The sequence below is a fragment of the Equus quagga genome, chromosome 1 (genome assembly GCF_021613505.1).
Source record: "Equus quagga isolate Etosha38 chromosome 1, UCLA_HA_Equagga_1.0, whole genome shotgun sequence".
Taxonomy (NCBI): domain Eukaryota; kingdom Metazoa; phylum Chordata; class Mammalia; order Perissodactyla; family Equidae; genus Equus; species Equus quagga.
Genome location: NC_060267.1, coordinates 83,666,789 through 83,689,304, shown reverse-complemented (window position 1 = coordinate 83,689,304; position 22,516 = coordinate 83,666,789). Strand labels below are relative to the sequence as shown.

The following is a 22,516-nucleotide window of genomic DNA, read 5'->3' as shown; positions in this document are numbered from 1 at the left end:
GCATTTCTCTGATTCCACTGTTTTCTTATTTATCGTCTGCTCTGTCCCCACTGGAATGTGAGCTCCTTATAGGCAGAAGCCTTGTCTGTCTTGATCACTCACTGCGGTAACCCCAAGCCTGGGACAGTAACTGGTATATAGTAAGGAGTTAGGAAAATAAATATTTGTGACTGAGGGAATAGCATGCACGTACGGTGGAGACTGCACCCCATCTGCTGCCTTTGACTCTGAGCCAGATACACAAAATCAGGCCTGGAACTGAGTCAAATCCGGAAGCAAGAGGAAAGGGCACAGCTCTAGACTCAGCCTGACTTGGGTCCCAATCTGCCTCTGGGGCATGTCACTCGGCCACCCTAAGTCTCAATTTCCTTGGTTTTGAAACGCAAATCATACCACCTACTTCACACTGTTGAGGTGAGAACAAATGAGAATTACATACGTAAAATTGGCACATAGTAAGCGCTCTCGTCCCCAGATGCCCTTCATCTCTCTTGTACACCCTGCAACGGAGGAATTTGTTTTAAACTGTGGGAACTGAATGCTACATCTCCTGAGCCTGGGGAGTCATGTGTTTTAGGAGAGTAGGCTGGAAAAGGCAAGGTCTCACCCACAGGGGCCGTGAAGCATCAGTGGAGGAAGATCCAGACAAGGACAAGCCCCAGGGATCCCAGTGGAAAGTCTCATGCTGCAGTCTCTAGCATATTTGCTTGTGGCTGGGAGAAAGGTCCCCTCAGTGTTGCCACTGCTTCTGGGGATGGGATCAAAAGACATACATAGCAGGCAATTTGCAAAAAGAATTTTATTAGCTTTATGAGAAACAGCTGCCATGAGTCAAGACCTGGATGGGCACAAAGCTCTGGTGGCTTCCAACCAATGGCCTGGTAAAAGCCCACCTGTTCCCTCTAGATCTTTGTAACAAGGTCTAAGTTGGGGTCCCACGAAGAACATCTCACCTCCTTGCCACCTCAGAGCTGGCACAGATTCAGGCAATGCATTTTTGTTAGATTATTAGGTTCTCCTGTTCCATGCATAGCTCACTGAACAGGAAAATGAATCAAATCAACATTCTAGACATTCAGATCAGGACCGATCTGGCATACCAGCCACTGTTCTGGATCAGCGACCAGGAATACAACATTCTGAATTTCCAATCAGAAAGTCAACATTATAGAGAGCCTCCCAGAATTCCAAATGCAAAATGAGAACCCCCGAACTTTCTAGATGATTTCCTCAGGAGCTTCACATTTTAGAATGTCTATATTCCAAATCAACCAGAAATTGAACATTCTACCTTGTCAACCAGGAACCCAGTGTTCTGGCATGCCAAATGAGACCCACTCCTAACATTCTGGATGGTTAACCAAGAATTCAGCATTCTAGAATGACAAACAAGGCTACAATATTCCAGATAATGGGTGAGAGATGCGAAGTTTTAAGTGTCAACCCTGATACTCTCAACGCCAAACCAGGAACCCAACATTTAAGACCATCAACCCTGGCCTCGGCATTCTGGAATGACAAGTGCAAAGTTCTACCCTCCAGAATACTGTGGCCCAGCTGCCTCAGAGCTCTGTGGAAGGCCGCTCCACACCAGGCCCATCATCCTGGGGGCGCTTGGGAACACGGAAGGAAACATAGGGACAAGTGTTGGTGTTGAGGCAGACCAGCTTCTTCAGCGTAGCCGTCTTGACAATGTTGAAGCCCATTTCACCACCAAATGTACTCGGTTTCCAGTACTCCGGAGAACAGATGGGATTGCCTAGGAGGCCCTTGAGGGAGAAGGGAGCTCCAATTTCTATCATACTCTCCCCAAAGATGGAGTTTGGATGGCACTTCTCAAGAAGCAGCCCAGGGTAGAACTCCAAGGCATCGATGTCTCCATACAGCTCCTCCAACTCAGCTGCCATCTCCTTCTCTCCTACAAGGGGGAGAAGCTAGAGTCAGAATCAGGATGCCGTCTATTAGGGTTAATCTGGGGAGGGAATCTTCTAGGTCTACCTTTTTCTGGAGAGAATAAGGGACCTCAGAAGAGCAATCTGAGCACAGAGCACATGCCTAAAATCTGGCCTAGCTGACTGACCCTTCTTCAGGGCTGCATCTAGGAAAGGAATTTGCTACTGAAGAGGGTGTCAAGGCCTGGATCTACCACCAAACAGTGTGTGACCTTGAGCAACTCATCTCACTTTTCTGTGCCCTAATTACCTGATCATTACAACAACATTACTCATCTGGCTTCCTTCACAGGCAGGTTTCAAGGCCTTATCCTGGTCCAGGCCCCTGCATTCTTCTGGAACTCAGACATGTATGTAGCTTGTTCAAGCTCACACAGAGGTTTAGCAACAATGCTCTTTCTGGCCCTCTAGGCTGTCATGGGAGACAGACATTGAGCTTCCCTACCAGCTTCCTCAAATCCACCTCCACAGGCCACCAGTACACAGTCATGGGTCATGTCTCACCCTGGTCAAAACACTTCAGTGGTTCCCCACTGTCTGTGACAAGGGTTCCCAAACTTGACTGCCCAACAGCTGGGGATCTTGAACAACAACAACAAATACATATATACACAGACACACACATAAATATATATAAATATATATGTATATATGCTTATGTACCTATGTACGTGCATATATACATGTCAGCATGGTGACAGGAGACATGGAGATATATATACACACACATGCAGATTCCTGGGCACCACCCAGGCCTACTCAATCAGAATCTCTGGGAGAGACATCCAGGATTTGCTATTTTTAATCAGTTTTCTAAGTGATCCTTAGGTAGCTGGCACATAAATGGGTGTTTAGGAACCACTAGACAGAATAAAACCCAAATCTAGAATCCAAGATTCTACACAATTTGGTCCCAACCTCCCATCACTACCCTCTCCAGATAAGCTCCTTGTTCTAGCCACACCAGTGACTGTTTTCCCGAATAGGCTCATTCTGCACAACCTCTGTGCCTTTGTGCTTTCTGATTCTCTACCTAGAATGCTCTTCTCTCTTTTCTTCACCTGGAAAATTCCTATTTATCCTTCAAACTCAGCTGAGAAGCCACCTTCTCCCCACAACAGGGGTTATCCAGCACGGTGCTCCCACACCCGTTATAATCCCACAGTCACTGTGCTGGCCACGTGTATGGCCCCATTCTGTTTCCTCGATGTCTTCCTCACTTGATCGTGAGTCCCTGGAGAACAGGAAACAACTGCTCACCAGTGAGCTCCTGGAAAGAGGCGTAGGGCTTCATGCCAAACCTCTTGCGGTACTCATTGAAGGGCTGCAGCCGCAGCTCTCGGGATTCCTTGATGGTGTCGACAGCCACGTGCAGGACATGGCGGTCCAGGTTCCTACCTCCACCGATCTGCCAAGAGAGAAACACAGCTGTGGTCCGAGAGCCAGGCCACCTTGTCCTGGAAGTGAACTTCAGGTCAGGAGTCCTTCCTCAGCTAGGACAGAGAGCGTGGCTCAGCCTAGCAGCCACCATGCTGGGAACCTGGCCCTAGGTCTGCCACTTCATGCTCTCTCGGGGACCCCCTCTGAGTCTCAGCTTCCTCATCTTTAAAGTGAGGAGTGGGCCAGGAGGACCTTTCTAATGGCTCGCAAGCTTACGCTGTTCCCCAACCCTTTGAATTTAGGTGAGAACTCCCAACATCCTATTAAGGAAGGTTCTAGAACTATTAGGTTCAGCAACTAGGACTCTGCAGAAGAGACAGCCAGCATGGCCACAGTCAAGACCTCCAGCAGAGAGAAAGGGCATCCCAGCTCTGGAAATGAAATTTGGAGGGGCAGAAGGGTTTCTGAGCCGGGAAGTGATAGAAACAGAAGGATGGAGGAATATTAGTTTGGGGAACCAAAACTTTATGGCTTTCTTAAGATATTTTTTAAATTATACCTAGAAGAACTGACATGTACCTGTCACTCTCGAAATCACTTGTTATAGAACAGAGACGTTTAATCTTTTAAGGGATCCTGTTACGGAACCTACTTTTACTGCTTTTCATTCCCTGTATCTTAGTTGAGATTCAACAAAATTTACTGAGTATCTAATATTAAAAAGTGAACCTCTAGTAACCAGCCACCATTAGGAAAGAGGAACTTAGAGCTAGAAAGTAGGAACACGGGGTATCAAGTCACCCCATTCAGATCAGATAAAACCCCTCACAAAAGCACAGGTGACTGTGTCTGTTCTTTCTCCTTCCTTCTGCCAAACCTCCTGGGAGGGGAATGGTCATAAGCTAGCAGGGAGGAAGCTAAAATCTTGCCATGAAAACTATAATATATACACAAATTTAGCTTAACTAAACGGGAGTTTAACTCCAAGACCAAAGGGTGGCGTAATATCCTCTGAAGAGAGGGAAAATAGGGTTCAAAGCCCAGGTAACCTGGTGAGATGAAAGAAGACTCCAGAAAAAAAATTCTGATTCATAACAGTTAAGGAGTATTAGTCTAAAGAAAACTTTATTGCTTGGGATGAATTGATAATGTTAATGCTTAAGAAAGAATTCTGTGTGTTTAGAACAAATATAATTGGGTGGGAAAAAGGGAAAAGCATAGGTGGGTGAAATCATACCCCTTGGAGCAAAGCGAGCACAGGCTGGTGCCAATCTCAGCTCAGCCTTTTACAAGCTGTGGGGCTGTTGTGAGTTGACTTGTGTTCCCCAAAGAAGGATGTGGAAGTCCTAATTCCCAGCACCTGTGAACATGAACTTATTGGGAAATAGAGGTAATTGAGTTAAGATGAGGTCATATCCCATCAGGGTGGGTCCTAATCCAATGACTAGTGTCCTAATCAAAAGAGAAAAAAGAAGACCATGTTGGAGTGATGGTTCTACAAGCCAGGGAACACCAAGGATTGTCAGTAACAGCTAGAAGCTAAGACAAGGCATGGAACAGATTCTCCCCCGGAGCCTTCAGAGAGAGCACCACCCTGCTGAAACCTTGATTTCAGACTTCTATCCTTGAGAAATGTGAAAGAATCAATTTCCTCTGTTTAAAGCCACCCCATTTGTGGCCTTTGTTACAGCAGCCCTAGGCAACTAATACAGGGACTTTGGGCAAGTTACTCAAGCTAAGTCTCAGTTTCCTCATATGCAAAAATGGAGAAGATAAGAGGATTCACCAGATATCTTTGTGGGGAAATAAGTGAGATAAAGCAGTTACTGTAGTGTTAGTCACATGGTGACCCTAAGATGGCAGCCATGTGTGGTGATTATCAGGGAGAGCCCCATTTTATCACTTCTCACATTCTTTTTAATACCCTAAGAGTCAACACACTTCGGTTGCCCTCCTGCCTTGTGCCATAAACACCAGGGCTTTTCACGTACATCATCATGGTCACTCCTTGAAAATGCTTTGGAAACCATATAGCCCCATCTGAAAGCTATTGTCTCTATTCATGTCTGTGTCCTCACAGAGAAGAGAGGCCATAAACCAGCCAGCAGCTGCCCATTGGTGGCAGCACACACTAATTTCAGTCAAATTACCAGGAGGAAACCTAAATCCATCTGGTGCCACATCTTCATGATAGAGCTTAGGGACAAGGATTAGAGAGAAGCGGGGGACTAGGGAGTCAGAGAGCTGGGAAGAAGGAGATGGGAGCTTCCAAATGGGGGGAAAGGGAGATTCAGGAGGCAGTTGGTCAGGAATTCCAGGGAAAGAGGCTGTACTCATTTGCTAGGGTGGCCATAACAAAGTACCACAGAGCGGGGGGCTTAAACAACAGGAATTTATGTCCTCACAGTTCTGGAGGCTGGAAATCCAAGGTCAAGGTGTCAGCAGGATTGGTTCATTCTGAGGCCTCTCTCCCATGTCTTCCCTCTCCATGTCTCTAGCCTAATGTCCTCATCTTATAAGGACACCAGTCAGAGTAGGGACCACCCAATGACCCCACTTGACCTTAATGACCTCTTTAAAGACCCTGTCTCCAAATACAGTCATATTCTAAGGTCCTGGAGGTTATGAATTTGGGGAGCGGGGACAATTCAGCCCATAACAGAGGCCTATGATTTAGTAAAGAGCTATTATATGCAGGCACTTTCAATATATTACCATACCCTCAATGTCCTCCTGGTCCTCAAATTGCCATGCTCTCTGACCTCCAGGCCTTTGCCATGCTGTCCCCTCCATCTGGAACACAATCATCCCTTGCCATTAACGCTACCTCTTTCCCTGGGAAATCCCTACCCATCTTTCAGATCACTGTTCAGACATCACTTCCTTATCCACAGCCCCCAACTCTGGGTCAGAAGCCTCTCTCTGAGTCCCCAGAGAATTGTGGACTTTCCATATTGTTCTTAACATGGTTTCACAATTCTGATAACATCAGAAAAACACTTGGCAGGGTGCCTAACATCTGGTAAGTGCTCAGATGATTTTAGCTGTCATGTAACTATTGTTCCTTGCTAGGGTGTAAGTGCCAAACGGACAAGGACCCAAGGACCTCATTGATCTCATTCACCACTATATTCCAAGCGCCTGGTATTGTTGAATGAACAAAAGAACAAGAGGATGAATGAAGGAATGCTCACAATCACCCTAGAGGAGTGACACTATCCCCACTTTACAGAAAAGAAAACTGGGATGTGGATCCAGGTCTGTTGGATCCCACATCCCACCTGCCCTCAGCCATGTTCCTCTGAGACTTACCCGGCCAGCGATCTGGCGAGAAAAGGCATCAACCAGGGCCTCGACCCCGTAGTCCACCAGCATGGAGGTGTTGAACAGGAACTGCTTATAGCTGTACTCCTGGGAGCCCACCCTGAAGGAGTCAGGCATGAGTGGGTGCCAGTGGTAGAGGTGGTTGAACTCCATGGCAATGCGGTTGCGATACTGGAAGTGGACGCCGAAGAGCAGCTCCGGGTCAAACTTCAGCTGCAGGAAGTAGCCGCTCAGCTGCTGCACGTACTCCTCAATCACGATCTTGATGGTCTCCCCTGGGAAGGAGGATTGGCAGGAGGGTCAGCACAGCACAGGGCTCGGGAAGCAGGCCAGTTCATGAAAAGTATTTGCTTTTTGCTTCTTTATTGTTGTTATTGTTTCATTTTATTTGGCCACTTTCACTTTGTTTGTAACGGGGTGTGAAAACGGAACTTTCTGTCTCAAGTCGGACTGACGTCCCGAGACAAGAGCCACCAGCTACCCCAACATTCCAAAGGAAGGCGGTAGGCAGATAAGCAGGTCACGCAAAGGAAGTATCCGGGAATTGGTTCTGTGACCCTTGGGTGACCCCCATCTCCCAGCCCACTAAAAGAGGTTGGAGAGGCCACAGAAGATGGAAAAGTGGAGACTGACTTAGAGAAGGCTCTCGGTGTGCTGACACCCTCAGTGGGTGAGGCGGGCTTCAAAGAAACCACTCTGAGAACTGTTGCAGCAGCAAAGGAGGGGCACTGAGGACAGAAAGTGAATCTAGTCCCAAATATATTTCTTATTTGTTCTCATACATCAGAATGCTTAACACTAGATTTTCGCTCTGTCCCTCAGTAACCAGCTACAAAGCAAACAGCCAGGGAAGAAACAAACTGAACATGCCACTGAAAAATGAAAACTAGTCAACCAGATATTAAAATAAACTGATATTTTGGCCAACAACCATTAGACAAATTAGCTTTTAGCAAATTGATCTGGAGCCACTGGATTTGCAATCAGCAGACCTGAGTCTAAATCCTGGCTTCACCATTTCTAGCCCCCTAAGCTTGGGCTGTGTTACTTAATCTCTCTGAACCTCACTTTCCTTATCTGTAAAATTATACTATAATAATATTAGTATAATAATATCCACAGGGTCGATGGGAGAAATAGATGATGAATGCATCTAAACCACTTGGCAGAATTTTGTTGTTAGTGTACAGCAAAGCGAAACCCTGCCCAATCTTTTTGCGCCATCCTCTCACTGTGCAGTGCTGAATCAGACAAAGCTCTGCTGCTATTCATAGGGTTTTCATGGCCAATTTTTTCAGAAGTGGGTGAGCTTCCTAGTCTGTCTTAGTCTGGAAGTTCCGCTGAAACCTGTCCACCATGGCTGACCCTGCTGGTATTTGAAATACCGGTGGCATAGCTTTCAGCAGCACAGCAACACGCAGCCGCCACAGCATGACAACAAACAGATGGGCGGTGTGGTTCCCTGACCGAGAAATGAATGAACCTGGGCCGCCGCAGGGAGAGTGCCGACTCTTAACCACTAGACCACCTGGGCTGGCTCCTGCGATAATAGGGAGTGTGGATACATGTAGGGGAGAAGCAGGAGTATTAAGTGTAGGCATGAGGGAGAAACCCTTCCCCACACTCACACATTATGAAAGGTCAGACTAAGGCTTACAACCTCTCCCCACTCAGGAAACAGCCCCCTCGTGATGTGGAGGAAGTAGCATGAACTTTGGTGGCAGCCAGACCTCATTCAAGTGTTCCTCAGCTGAGTGGCCTTGGAGATTTCATTTAACCTCTCTGAATCTCAATTTTCACAAGAGTTTTCATATCTGTTTCATGAGGTTGTTGGGGAGTGTGAAAGGAGGCACTGGATGCACAGCACCCTGTGAGTTCTGCCTTGGTCACAGCTTCATCACCAGCCAGTGCTGGACAGCCTGCAGCCACAGACCTGCCCTCTGTGGCCAAGGTCTCTGCAGTGCTGGGACTTCAGAACTGGCTCCTTCTCCTTTAGACTGTTCCTGTCCCTCATGCATGGCTCTTCCAGACTCCAGGGAATCAGACACTATAATTGAGACCAGCCATGCCCAGTGATGCCCAGAGGCAAGGGGAGGGGGTTACTGGTGACTCAGAGTGAATACAGTCTGGACAGGGGTATCAGGGGCCAAGCTCCCAGGCAGGAAACCATCTGACATTTTAGGCTGCAGATTCGCCCCCGTAGGGGACACAAAAATATCCTAGCCCTGAGTCACCCAGAAGCTACCAAACTCCAGGAAGGCAGATACATGCAAGGTAGGAAACACGAGGATTCCCGAAGGCTGGGCAAGCCGGGTTTGACCTGCACATGTGGAGGATATCACTGTGTGCATCTGGGTGCAGTACAATGGGGAACTGAGACTTGGGGTGGCTAATCATATTTTCTGTGAGTCACCCAGCTAATCACCAACCATCACAGCCATCCATTTTCTGAGGGCCTACTATGTGCTAAGTGCTTTCTCATTCACCATCTTAACAAATGCTTACAACCATCATTAGCCTCCACGACCGCATGTGGAAAGTGAGGCTCATATAGGGGAAGAGGCCTGCTCAAGTTCTCATAGCTAGTAAGCAGAAGAGCTAGGATTCTAATCCCAGCCCTCTGTCCCCAAGCACTCCACCCTCTGCTTCTCAGGATGGAGGGCATGAGCTTCCAGGACAGGGCTGGTTTGGAGTCCTCACCGATGAGGATGAGGCGGGCCGTCTGGAAGAGCTGCTCATCATCCCAGGTGGGGTGCTCAGTCTTCAGTAGGTCACACACACGGTTGTGCTCGCGTAGCCAGAGCGTAGCATAGAGCATGAGCCCAGGAAGCAGCCCAAACACCTCCTGGCCCACGGCCATCTGGCTCTGGGGTGGAATACCCCGTGGGTAGTGCATCAACACAGGCGCCTGTTCCACCGTTGGCGGGTACATCTCTCCATTCAGCATCTGTGGGATGGGGCCACCTGGCAACCTGGGGATACCTGCCACAGCTGACACCCTCTTACTCCTACTTACAGCTGCCCATATCAGGCAGGGCAACTGCCCATCCTTCTTAACTATGGCCTGTTGATTCTACCTCCTAAATCTCTCTTAAAATGAGTCCCTTTCTCTATCCCCACTACCACCACCCATTTCCAACCCACCCTCATCTTCCACCCTGACTCCTCTTGTAAGCGGCTCCCTGCATCTACTCCTGCCCCCAGACAGTCCATTCTCGGCTCTGCAGGCAGAGCAATCCTTTAAGAAACCCAAATCTAGCATCACACTCTGGCTCAAAACCCTTCCAAGGGGCCGGCCCGGTGGTGCAGCGGTTAAGTGTGCACATTCTGCTTCAGCGGCCCGGGATTCACTGGTTCAGATCCTGGTTGCGGACATGGCACTGCTTGGCAGGCCATGCTGTGGTAGGCATCTCACATATAAAGTAGAGGAAGATGGGCACGGATGTTAGCTCAGGGCCAGTCTTCCCCAGCAAAAAGAGGAGGATTGGCAGATGTTAGCTCAGGGCTAATCTTCCTCAAAAAAAAAAAAACCCTTCCAAGTACTCTCTCTCCTTTTGGCAGAAATCAGAAATCCTTAACATGGCCCCGCAGAGTCTCCACCCTCACCTGGGACATGCAGGTGTCCAGCAGCATCTCCCTTCTATCTTCCCTTCATGTCCCTCAGGCTGCTTCACCTCTCCAAGCCCTGGCACATGCTAATCTAGAGAGCCCTTTCCCCTTCTTGGCCCCCCAACTCTTCCTCATCCTTCATGCAACTCTTGGTTTATTCCTACTTCCTGATGAAGCCTTCCCACACTCTGAACACTCTCATGGCTTCTCCCTGGTGATAGTTGTTGTGAGCATAACTAATTGCATGGCAGTTTCTTCATCATTCAATAAATATACACCAAGGACATACTATACGCCAAGTACTGTGTTTAGCCCTAAAGAGTTAGCAGCGAACTTTTTGTTTTGGTTTTTGCTTGTTCAGATTTTCAGGGTCCGATATGGTAGCCAGTAATAATGTGCAGTATTGAGCCCTAGGGATGTGGCTGGTGTGAAGGAAGAACTGAATTTTTAATTTAATTTAATTTAGATGTAAATTTTAAAACTGATACTTCAGCTATTGGAAAATCTTTAAGTACACTTAGAACAACTTGGGCATGTAAATCTATTTTTTCAGCTAAATTTTATGAAATCTAAATATAGATCAGATATCTTCAATGAAAATTTGGCATCCAAATTGAGATGTGCTATACATTTAAAAGGTAGAACAGATTTTGAAGATTTAGCATGAAAAAAAGAATGTGAGATACTTTATTAATGATTTTTGTACTGATTACATGTTGAAATGATAATATTCTGGAAATATTGGGTTAAACAAAACATTTTATTCAAATCAATTTTACCTGTTTCTTTTTACCTTTTTTTTTTTTTGAGGAAGATTAGCCCTGAGCTAACTACTGCCAATCCTCCTCTTTTTGCTGAGGAAAACTGGCCCTGAGCTAACATCCATGCCCATCTTCCTCTACTTTATACGTGGGATGCCTACCACAGCATGGCTTTTTGCCAAGCAGTGCCATGTCCACACCCAGGATGCAAACTGGCGAACCCCAGGCCGCCGAGAAGCGGAACATGAAAACTTAACCGCTGCGCCACCAGGCTGGCCCCTCTTTTTACCTTTTTTAATGTGGTCACTAGAAAAATTTTAATTACATATGAGGTTTGCATTGTATTTCTCTTAGAGAGTGGTAGCTCAGACATAAAGTCCTCATGGAACTAGCATTCTAGTGTTTATATCTGTGGCCTCCCAGGCTATGAGTTCCTTGAGGGCTGGGCCCCTAATTATGAGGGTCATGCTCAACCACCTGTGCCAGACACATCGTAGTGACCAAATAACATGGAGGAATAATTAAATGAGGAAATGCAAATTGGAAATGCCCATCTCCTGTTGAGTCCCAAAATCTACCTCCCAGGAAGACATGAGAGGTCATGTCTGCTTCTCTTGCCCGGCACCTTCTCCCAGAGTTTATTGTCTCTCCTCCTTGCACGCACCTCCAGCTCCTGTAGCTGGCCCTCGGGAAACCACCCAGCCTCCCCCAACAGCCTCTGCCAGGGAAGACCGAGGAAGGCCCTTCGCAAAGCCCCATCCCCATGCCCAGTGCTACCTGGTACTTGAGTTTCCCATCCTTAAAGAGCCGCAGGTGATACTGACGTTCCAGATTGTCTCCATAAATGTGGCCGAGGTCTACCTGAGGACAGAGAGAGGGGCCACTCAAATCACCGGATCCTGCCCCACTGGGAACAACCTACATGTGCCAAGTTAGGTCCTGCCAAGTTAGATTAAAGACACCCTGAGCCTCTCCGAGTTACTCACCCCATGGCCCAAGGCCTTGGTGAAGCCAGGACCCATCTTGCCAGAAGTTTTGAAGAACTGGTGGGTGAAGTGTTGTGCAAAGAAGGCAAACATGAGGTTGGTGCCTTGGGGGTCAGGTATGAACTTCCTCCTGAGCAGGAAGCGATCGCTCAGGAGCTGGGCATCTGGCAGCTGCTTCTTCCCTGGTTGGGGAGGTGGGAAAGAGCAGTAGCTGCCTCCTGTCTGGATCTTCCTACCCAAGGGCCTTCTGGGCTCACCAGACCAAACTCGTCCACACAGGAAGCCCAGAACGGCCTCAGCAGGGCCACCTCCCTCCCATCAGATGGCCCCTTGTGCCTTCTTTACCAAAAGACCCTAGAAGTCCTTATGGGTGAAATGGCATGATATTTGGAATTTGCTTTAAAATACTCCATAAAAAAATAAGGTGAGAGGAGATAGATGACATACAATTGTAAAATTGTGGACAAGTCTTGAAACTGAGAGATGGATACATAGGAGATCATTATACTTTCCTCTCAACTTTTGTGTATGTTTGCTACTTTGAAAAAGCTAACCAAAAAGAAAGAAGAAAGAAAAAAAAAAACAAATTTGGACTCCCCAGCCCTGGAGCAAGGTAGCCTGTTTGAAACTGGCTATGCCATTTACTAACTGTGTGAACACAGAAAGTCACTTCATCTCTCTGAGCCTCAACTTCTTCATCTATAAAATAGGGCAAATGATATCTATTTCATGCAGTGGATTTAAGGAGTGAATGAGATAATGTAAGCATCACAGAGAACTGGTGAGGTGGAATCTTTTAAATCAAAGGTCAGCAAAATTTTCCTGTAAAAAGCTAGAGAGTCAATATTTTTGGCTTTGCCAACATATGATCTCTGTTGCTGTTATAGCAAGAAAGCAGCCATGGATGATAAGGAAGAATGTGACTGTGTTCCAATAAAACTTTATTTACGAAACAACAGGTGGGCTGAATTTGGCCTGTGGGCTGGAGTTTGCCAACCTATTTTAAATGATGCCAGTGTTTGTCTGTCTGGGTTAAAGACAAGAAGTCATCTTGAAGCATGTGTCTGTCATTATGAGAATAAGTATTAAGAGGCGTTTCCTCATTATGTCAATGTCAGATTAATGGTGCCCAATGGCCTCACAGAAAGAAATAATTGAGGGGGCTGGCTCCGTGGCTGAGTGGTTAAGTTTGCGCACTCCGCTGCGGCAGCCCAGGGTTCAGATCCTGGGCTCAGACATGACACCACTCATCAGGCCACATTGAGGTGGCATCCCACATCCCACTACTAGAGGGACCTGCAACTAAGATATACAACTATGTACGGGGGGGTTTGGGGAGATAAAAGCAGGGAAAAAAAAAAGATTGGCAACAGTTGCTAGCTCAGGTGCCAATCTTTAAAAAAAGTAAAATAAAAAAATAAGAAATAAATAATTGAATTTTTGTGTTCTGGTGAAGGTATCCTTTCACACTAGCTCATGTGAGGCCCAGTGTTGAAGGTTTAAGATGAATAGAATAGCACTATGGATTGAAATGGCTGACTGGTTTCCTCTAGCAGGAAGGGTCATCAAGTACCCCAAAGGGAACTCACCAAAAGGAAAGTTGGAGAGAGTGATCTGTACCCCATGACTTGGAATCATCACTCAGAGGCACACTGAGCAAGGACGGGTTCCACAAAGTGTTGGCAGAGTCCAGAAGCTCTATGAGACCCAGCTATCCTGACAGCATAGTTATGCTTTGGGAATAGTAGCTACACACGTGAATGCAAACTGTCAGTGTCCTTCAGGCCCAACTAAGGACATCAATACATATGCAAGGTTCTGAAGCTGTAAGAGCGCACAGCCACAGGGCTGCACAGGACCGGTGTTCCATGGCAGGAACGATGGTGGCAGTGGAGGACTGATGCCTCTCTTGTCCTCTCTGAACTTGAAGCTGAATTGATGGCTCTGGACTGAGTAAACCCCCGGATTTTTGGACAGTCAGGAATGCAGTGGGAAGAAAGCCTCAGGAGGAAGACCTTTGCCAATGAGACCAAGTGGGGTCTTAGGCAACTAAAGAAAAAAATCTGACTTTTTGTGTAATGTACATTGATGAAGCATGTAAAACTATTTACATTAGTAAAGAACCAAACACAGAATTAGTACCCAATAAATAGCACATTATTACTTCCCCCCTACATGTCAACTTTCAAGCCACCCCCACCCCAGCAGGATCCCACCCATTCAGTAGACAAGGTTAAGGCACAGAGGCATAGAGATATGGAGACACTAATTTGACTCTGCGAATGACTTTCTAGGTGACCTCAGGCAAGACCCTCCACCACCCTTTCCTGTCCTCATTCTCCAGCCCTGACTTCATCCCTGGTTCTGGAATGTCCATATGTCCTGCCTTGGTCCCTCTGTCTGTGAAATGGGTCAATAATTGCTTTTCTGCCTGCTTTTTCCCAAAGAGGAGAACTGAGCATCTCCTGTGATCCCCAGGCCCAGCCCCCTCACCCCATCTCCATTACCTTTGGTCCCCATGGGCGTGGGACAGTCTTGGGGCACAGAGGGCAGCACACGAGTGTAATAACTCACATTGGAGAAGGACTCCCAGCTGACGTAGTCATGTGCTACGTTGTAGGTGGGGGGGCTGGGGATAAGGTTGGAACGCACTGCAAAGGGCAAAAATAACGGAGACAAGTGGATCTCCACCCACAGACACACCCCCTTCCCCACCTCCTCTTGGGTTAGACTTGTTTTATCTGGCATCATAGTCTCCCCACCCACTGCCCTTATCAGATACCAAGAATTGTAAGAGCTGGCAGCATTTCTTGATCCCCCAGATTAGGGGAGCCCTTTCCTCCACTCACCTGTGAGTACTAGGCGCATGAGCATGTCACGGATGAAGGTGGCATTGACAAATTCCCAGAACCAGCGCCCATGTGTCAGCAGGAAGTGGAGGAAGGAGGGGCTGGGCCGCAATGAATTCCGGAGCCAGGTCCATAGCTCAGCTGTGGGGACAGTGGGGCCACTCAGTCAGTGCCTCCTGGCAGGACCAAAAGTAGCCAGAGTGGAAGATGGGGACCAGGACAAGGGCCAGGATGGAACAGGGTAGAACCCATGGGGTTGGGATGAGGGCAGAACCGTGGGGGTGATAACACATGACAGAGACAGAACCAGGTGAGGACAGGGACAGAATGAGGTCAGGTCGGGCAGTGACTCGCCGCAGAGCCCAGAAGCAGAGAGTGAGGTGTGCCAGGAGTGACAGCTTGTGCTGGAGCCAGGTCAGGGAGAGAGACAGAGGTCAGAGCCAGGCAAGAAAAGAATAGGGCTATGACCAGAGACAGGGGCAGGAAGTAGGGGGGGTGTCTTGGAGGACAAGCCCAAGGGAGCAGGAAGGGCCCAGGACAGAAGGAGTGGGGCTGGAGGCCCAGCTCACGGATGGTGCAGTTGGGGCCGGAGTAGCCCGTGCGGGTGCAGTCACACTGGTAGCGGTCAAGGCCGAAGCGGACACAGATACCCTTGTGCTGGCATGGGTAGTAACAACAGGGGTTCACTGTGGGTGAGAAACAGAGATCACAGACCACCCTAGGCTGTCCACTCGTTGGGGGCAGAGGCATGAACTCAAGTCGCAGCTCTGACCTAACCCACTGGACTTCAGTGTTCCCCTAAGGGCCTCTCCGTTCCCACAGCTGTGAACAGAAAGCACCCCCGTCCTTCTGTTTCCAGGCTTGCTCTGGAACTCCAGCCTTGCCCACATCAGGCCCCCAGAGGAAGTTCCCACTCCCTCCCTGATACCACCAAAGGGCGGCAAGGGAAGAGCACAGGCCCCAGGCTGTGACATTGAAGGCTAGGAAACAGCTGATAAGGCACTGCAGCCACAGGCTTCTTGAGCATTCACTTCCTGCCAAGGCAAAGCCCAGCACCAGGGGCAGGGTGTTCAGGAAAGGGACCAGGATGAGGGATTCTCTCAGACCAGCCCTCAACCTCTGGGTACCTGGACACTAGGAAGATGAGATCGCCCATCCCTTCTGCTCTTCCTTGAGCAGGTATCCTAACAGACACTTGCAGATGGGGAAACTGAGGCCAGATAAGGGGAAACCCAGACGGGCCATCCAGCAAATCACACCAGACCAACTGTTCATCCCTTCACCTCCGCCCCACCCCTAAATAAGTCCAAGGAAAGAGGGTTCCCAGAACCCTGCAGAAAGAGTAGGGTTTGAGGGGACTCTCAGCTGTCTCAGCTCCCACTCCTAATTGGCCCAGCCTTGGCACGTGTTTCGGTGGAGTCTGGGCTCTAGGATCTTGAGAAAAGTCAGGGACCAAGGGAACAGGGGAGATGCAGCTGGAAAAATCTCCTGAGGGTGAATGGAACTCTGGCACCAGCTCCCAAGCCTCCTAGAGAAACCCCCATGAGGAAGTCCCTCCCTGTGTCTAACCCAGATCTCACCGACCATAGCCCCCTTGCTCAAATCTGCACTGCTTCAGTGACTTCAACAGCAAAGTCAGAGACTGCTTAGAGTTCACTCAGCACTCATTCACTGCTCAGCAAGGGCGACCAAGGCTCAGGGAGAGGTGGAGCCTTGGCCGAGGACGCGGAACAGAGGAGGGCCTCCTGCAGACCAGGACTCCTGGCTCCTGGCAGGGGCTCTTTCCCCAGCCTTAGAAAGAAAGCACCAGGCTCCCCTCTGCAGACAGACTCCCTTATCTGGGCTTAGAGCCAACATTACAGTGAACTCCTATTATAGGAGGTCAAGAGGGTAGCAAGAAGCGTGGGAAGTCATCACAGGGTACTGTGATCAGAGGGCATGACCCTGGGCAAGGCCCGATCCCTCTTGTTTCATCTCCTCACTTCACAGCATTGGGCCTGGGCAGGAGGGTCCTCTGGGCCCCCACTTTGGAGGGGGCCCCCAGCACCACCACACCCACACTCACACATACACAGGGAGCAAGAAAGCAGAATCACAAAAGTCATGCAAATAGTTTTGCTTAAGCCTGGTGACTCCCAACAGCCCCACAATGGAGTCTTTGTGGCCCCTGAAGGGATGTAAGAAGGAGGGGCCAACGGGAAGAAGGCTAGACAAAAAGGCCTTATCGGACTGACACAGGCAGGCAGGACCCAGGCTGTGGCCCAGAAATGCCAAACAGCCTCAGGACCTTCCCCATCTTTCACCCAAACTGCTGCCGCTTCTCCCTAATAAATTCCCTCCAAATTCACGTGACCCTCTGGCCTGAGCCCATGCCTAGCGTCCACCAGAAAGCCTCCCCCAAATGTCCACACTCTAACTCCTCTCGCTCTCCCTCACCCCAGCTCTGTGTTCCAACTCAAACACAAGCCCCCAGGAGCAGGGGTGAAGCTTTCCCCCACTTTCTCCTCCCTAACACAGGCCATGCACACAGCTGGGGCTCAACCCAGGTCCTGGAGAAATCCAGCCGCCCAGGGGGCCAGATATAGTGGCCAGAGCGCAACAAATGTTAGTGGGATTAATAAACTGAAGTGAGGACACTGGCCAACCCAAGCTTGGCTAAAATGATCCCTCATCTTCCCAGCCCTTGGCAGCTGGCTCCAAGGGCTCAGTCTAGCCGGGAGGCTTCCTGCTGAAGCCTAGGGCTCTGCCCCAGCAGGCAGCAGAGAGCCCGCAACCCTCTCCTGCCAAGAGGCTGCATGAGGGGCGGAGCGAGGATCCTCCCTCCCAAACCAGCTGTCCGACTTTCCCTCCCTCTTCCTCCCAATCTTTCCATAAACACCAGCTGCCCCAGGGCAAGAAAAGTTCTCCCCAGCAAGGACAACAGCTGCTGCTGGGGCCCCAGGGTGTCAGGGTGGGCAGAGAAGGAACTGCATGCTGCTTCCCCAGGGGCAAGCCTGCCCATGGCTGGACTGTCTCTGTCGGCCAGGAAGCCAGGGCTCCAGCTGACCACTCCACAGCCTTGCATATCCACCACTCATTTATCTTCTCCGCACTCCTAGTGAGACTCCCCAGGGCACGGATGAGGAAGGTGAGGCTCAGAAGGCAGGAGACTCGCCCAAGCCCCACGGCTTCGAAGCTGCAGAGCCAAGACTTGAACCCCCTTTGCTTCCCCTCCTTTGCTCCTCCTGGAGGTGCCCAGGCCTGAAATTGGAGAAGGGATGGGGAGGGGAGTCACTTTGATCCATAGGCTGGGAATGACCCCAGGTGAGGTAGGTTTGTCACCCTTCTTTCGAGGTGGACCTGAAAATCTTGAACGAATGAAACCAGGACCGCAGAGGGATCACCATCCCATGTCACAACCAGAGTTCTGGGAACTATTCACAAAGGAAGGCCTTCCTTCCGTCTAACTGAAATACCACATGCTTTCATGCCAGCCCAGTTCTGTGCTCAGTGAACATCCTGTATAAGACACCACCAAGAAAGAAAACCGGGGAGAAGCAGGCACTGAGTCTAACGCCTCTTGACTTCCCATGCCCAAGCACGGGGCCAGGCAGCAAATAGGTGCTGGGAAAAGATGTATCAGAGAGTGGCTGATCTTTACTGGCTCTGTGTCCTCGAGCAAGTCCCTTGCACCCTCTGGGCCTCATTTTTTTGTGTGTATCCCAGGAAGAGGATGGAGCAGACGGGCTCTAAGGAGACCCTCTCTGCCTCCCCTTCCCCTCCCTCTGGATGGAGATCATCTATCCATTAGTTATATCAATATGATTCCCCAGCACTAGCAACAGAAAACCTCGCAACTTGCTTTCACTCAGCCTTCAAGCCACCTCAGAGGTGGGGTGGATCGGCATGCCCATACTGCACACATTCCCACAGACGACTGTCCAGGACTGCCTGGCTCCACAATTTTCTGAGTATTCAGGCAAGGAATGTCCCCAAGCCCAGAAGTCAGGGCTCCAGGCGCAGTGGGCGAACATCAAATCCTCTAGGATGCACAGGCGCCAGGCAGCAAGAGGGCTCGTTAAAGAGGTTGGACTGAAGTCTCATAAGAATAATATTTAGACAAGCTTCAGGGCCTTGGCAGTCAAAGAGAGAAAAAGGAACCTTAGTAGCAGACCTGGGCCCCAGCCCCTACAGCAAGCCAGGGCAGCAGCCAGATGCCAGGCACCACCAGACCAGGTCCTGACAGCTGGGCCCAAATCTGGAAGAGCTCAGCTGGAGAGGAAGCTCCCTCTCGGCCCACAGACCCAGCTAGTGCTGCAGATAGGAGGTGGCAGGAGGCGAGTGGCAGGGAGACCTTGGCCCAGGCTGGGTTCCCATCCCATGTGCCAGGGTTCGTTGGCCTTGGGCCCTCCACCTCATATGGAGCTCTGACTGCCAGATCATGCCCCTATCCCTAGCCAAGGAGAGAGCATGAAGCCAAGTCCAGGAGCTGGAGGGGATGAACTTGAGCATTAAGGAGCCCTTGGTACAGCCTTGCCCTCCAAGCTAGACTTCACCTCTTCTCCGACACAAGACGCAGAAGCTACATTCTCCCCAGCCACCTGCCCTCAGATAAGTCTGCAGCCATCATCTCCTAGAAGATTGGCCTTTGCTGCCCCTCTGACGTCAAAACACAGGCTTTGGCTTCCCAGGGCAGATGCTCAGGTATCTTGGACCTCAGTTCACTCACAGACTTGGGAAGTACACCCAACTTGTCATCCTTTCTTCCCTTGACCCTTACAGCAGCCTCCCTAACGGTTTCTCATCTCCAGTCTCACCCCCAAGTCATCCCTCCAACCCACTCTCCTGCTCTCAATTACCCTCAGGCCCAGGTCCAGGCTCGTCCTTCTGCATTCAAAGGCCCTTGCTAACCAGCACCTGCCCCTCGGCCGACTGCTCCCAAGGCTCCCGTATGCCACCTGCGGTTCAGACTAGGCTTCAGCTTCTACCAGAAAGACCCTTACAGAGTTTCACAGTAAAGTCTCACAGTATTTCCCCCCACTCACCACCTTCTCAGGGTCCACATCAAATATCACCACCTCCAAGAAGCCTCCTCAGTTCCTCACACTTGACAGGTAACTGCTTCCCCCAAGCCCCGCACACCCCTGTACTGCCCTCAGTCCAGCCCTGACCCCCTCGGATGACGGTCTGTTAGCATTCCGTCTACCCCATCAGACTGTGAGCTCCTCTCAGCTCTGTGTCTCCAGGCTCCAGCCAAAGACCAGCATAAAGCAGCCCTTGGGAACGTTTGTGCCGTGAGAGAAACAATTCCATTGAAACACTTAATGATATAAAGATAAGTAGAAAAGGCAAAAAAACAAAATGGCACAGACCATGCCTCACTGGGCATTAGTGAACAGACACAGGAAGACAGATGGGTGAGGCCTGGGTACCCCAGGGGGCTGGAGGGGGCCAACTGGGGCCTCAGAGGAACTGCTGGACTGATCCAAGGGCTGATGAGGCTGGTCACTGGGGCAGCCCGGTCAGCCCCAACTCTGCTATTGGGGTCTCAGACAAATGAGCTCACCCCTCTGGGCCTCAGAGGTCTGTAGAATGGGTCCATCACATCTCCCTGGCAGGGCTGTTGTGAGCACCAATAAAGTGGATGCCCACAGCCGGGCTTTGCAAACTGTGAAGTGCTGGCCACATGAGTCTTCCTCCTCTTCTTCTCACAAACTAGGCCTCTGCTCACACCCAAACTCCTGCCTGGAGCACCCTCCCTCCTCTCCCTGGCTTCCCCAAATGCCACCCACTCAAACTCTCTTCTCCAGGCAGCCTGGTCCAATTCACAGTCCACATAGATACCTTTCCTCTCTCCTCCTTGAATCAAGCCCTAGAGCATCAGGGAAGCTCAGCCCCCTCCCTTCCTCTCTTGCCCCCATTTTACACAAGAGAAATGGAGACCCAGAGAGGGATGGATCCCACAGCTAGGTGGTGGAGGAAGCTATGTCCAGGCCTTGAGCACGTGCACACGCGCGCACACACACACACTCACAGAGAAGCAGTAAGCTGGGGGAGGGAGGTTGGTTGAGGGAGGAGCTGAATTCCTTCACCTGGAACCTGGTACATGCATGGTGGGGGGTGGGGGTGGTGGAATTGTACAGGATCTGACTTTCTCCATCACCTTTGGGGTGATGAAACCAGGGTCCATTGGGGGGTTGGGGAGGGGGACAAGGGCACTCTCTGTGGAAAGACTTTGCAAAGTGCCTAAAGTCTGATAGATCCAAGTTCAAAACCTGAGCCCACCATGTATTGCGTGAGCTTGAGGGAGTTATGGCATCTATCTGAGCCTCAGTTTCCGCATCTGCCCCATGGGGACCTCATCGGTAAGGATTTAAACCCCAGAGGAAGCAACCTGGCTCTGTAAATATATTTGCACTCCCAGTCTTCCCAGGCTAGTGCACAGGGGGTCCTCACCGCAGATCTTCTCTGCTGGGGCTAGGAATCCGGATGGGTCCCCAGCAAGTTAGAGGCTGGAGAAAGGGAACTCATTCGCCAGCCGATTTTGCCTTCGGTAGGGGCCCCCACAGGAAGCAGGGGTGTTGGGAATGAAGGGGGCTTGGACAGCTGGGGGCCCAGATCAGGTGAGGAAGTTAGAGAGGGGCTGTCCTTTCTCCCAAAGGCTGCACAACATGTCAGTCTGCCCTTTCCCCAAAAAAGAACCCTATAGCAACCTCGCCGAGGCCACACACCCCACCCCCCCCCCCCCCCGCCCCCCCCCCCCCGCCCCGAGAACCATCAGAAAGCCCCTGTCCCATCAGCAGACTCAACCCCCTCCCCCTTCCCAGGCACTGTATGCAGAAAGGGGAAGCAGGGCTGCTGGAGAGGAAAGGAGGGAGAGGGGCCAGTCAGGGGCTGCAGGACCAGGGGCTTCCCTGGGACAGGCACGGGGCCGCCTACCTAGCGCCGGCGCCCTGGGGTCCGCGGGCAGGACTAGGGACGGCAGCAGCAGCAGGAGCAGCGGGAACCGGAGCCAGAGACTCTGCCCTGCAGAGGGAGAGAGATTAAGGGGTAAGCCTGGCATTCAAGGCTCCACTAGGAGGCAAAGAGCATTCATGGGGGCGCTGGGGTCGGACTCACGGCTCATGGTGCGGGGACGACTGATGCGTGCGGAATACGGACGGCCGGCTCCTTGAGCGCGTCTCTAACTCTACCCGCAGCTCTGGCCCGCCTGGCCCACCCCCTCCCCACCCATTCCCTGGCTCCACCTCTCCAGCCAGCTGTCACCTCGGCCGCCGCCCACTTACTTCCTCTGCTCCGGCCCCAGCCAAGGCATTTTATTAATTATTCGACGATTGCCTCTAAGATAGTTTTTCACCCGAGATCCTGACGCACTGAGCTTTTAAAGCCCAGTGGCACCGGAACTGTGTCCGTTTGGTGGACAGGAAACTGAAGCCTAGAAAGGATGTGCAATGCTGAAGTTACTCAGGGCTTGGGAGTAGAACTGAGAGTAGCATCTCAGGTTAGAAGGGATGGTCTGAACCACACATCCTGTCCCCCCAGAGAGAAAGGGGGCTCAAAAAGGAGGCTTCCAGGCTGGCTTGCATATCCTTTCCTGAATGGGAAACCCACCACCCTCAGACAGATCCAACAGGGAAGACTAGTTTCCCGCTGGGGGCTGGGCTCTGCCCCCCCCC

General features: G+C 50.5%; 1 protein-coding gene across 1 annotated transcript; it reads right to left on the bottom strand.

The window, feature by feature from the left end:
* Positions 1-769: 769 nt before the first annotated feature.
* PTGS1 (prostaglandin-endoperoxide synthase 1) lies at positions 770-22,118 on the bottom strand. Its single transcript, XM_046642586.1, has 11 exons — positions 21,960-22,118; positions 21,780-21,866; positions 15,431-15,547; positions 14,862-15,002; positions 14,520-14,663; positions 12,013-12,194; positions 11,804-11,887; positions 9,357-9,603; positions 6,645-6,931; positions 3,213-3,360; positions 770-1,918 (listed from the first exon to the last, which is right to left on the bottom strand). Exons 1-11 carry the CDS (start codon positions 21,964-21,966, stop codon positions 1,563-1,565), a joined length of 1,800 nt encoding a protein of 599 aa, XP_046498542.1. The 5' UTR covers positions 21,967-22,118; the 3' UTR covers positions 770-1,562.
* Positions 22,119-22,516: the final 398 nt, after the last annotated feature.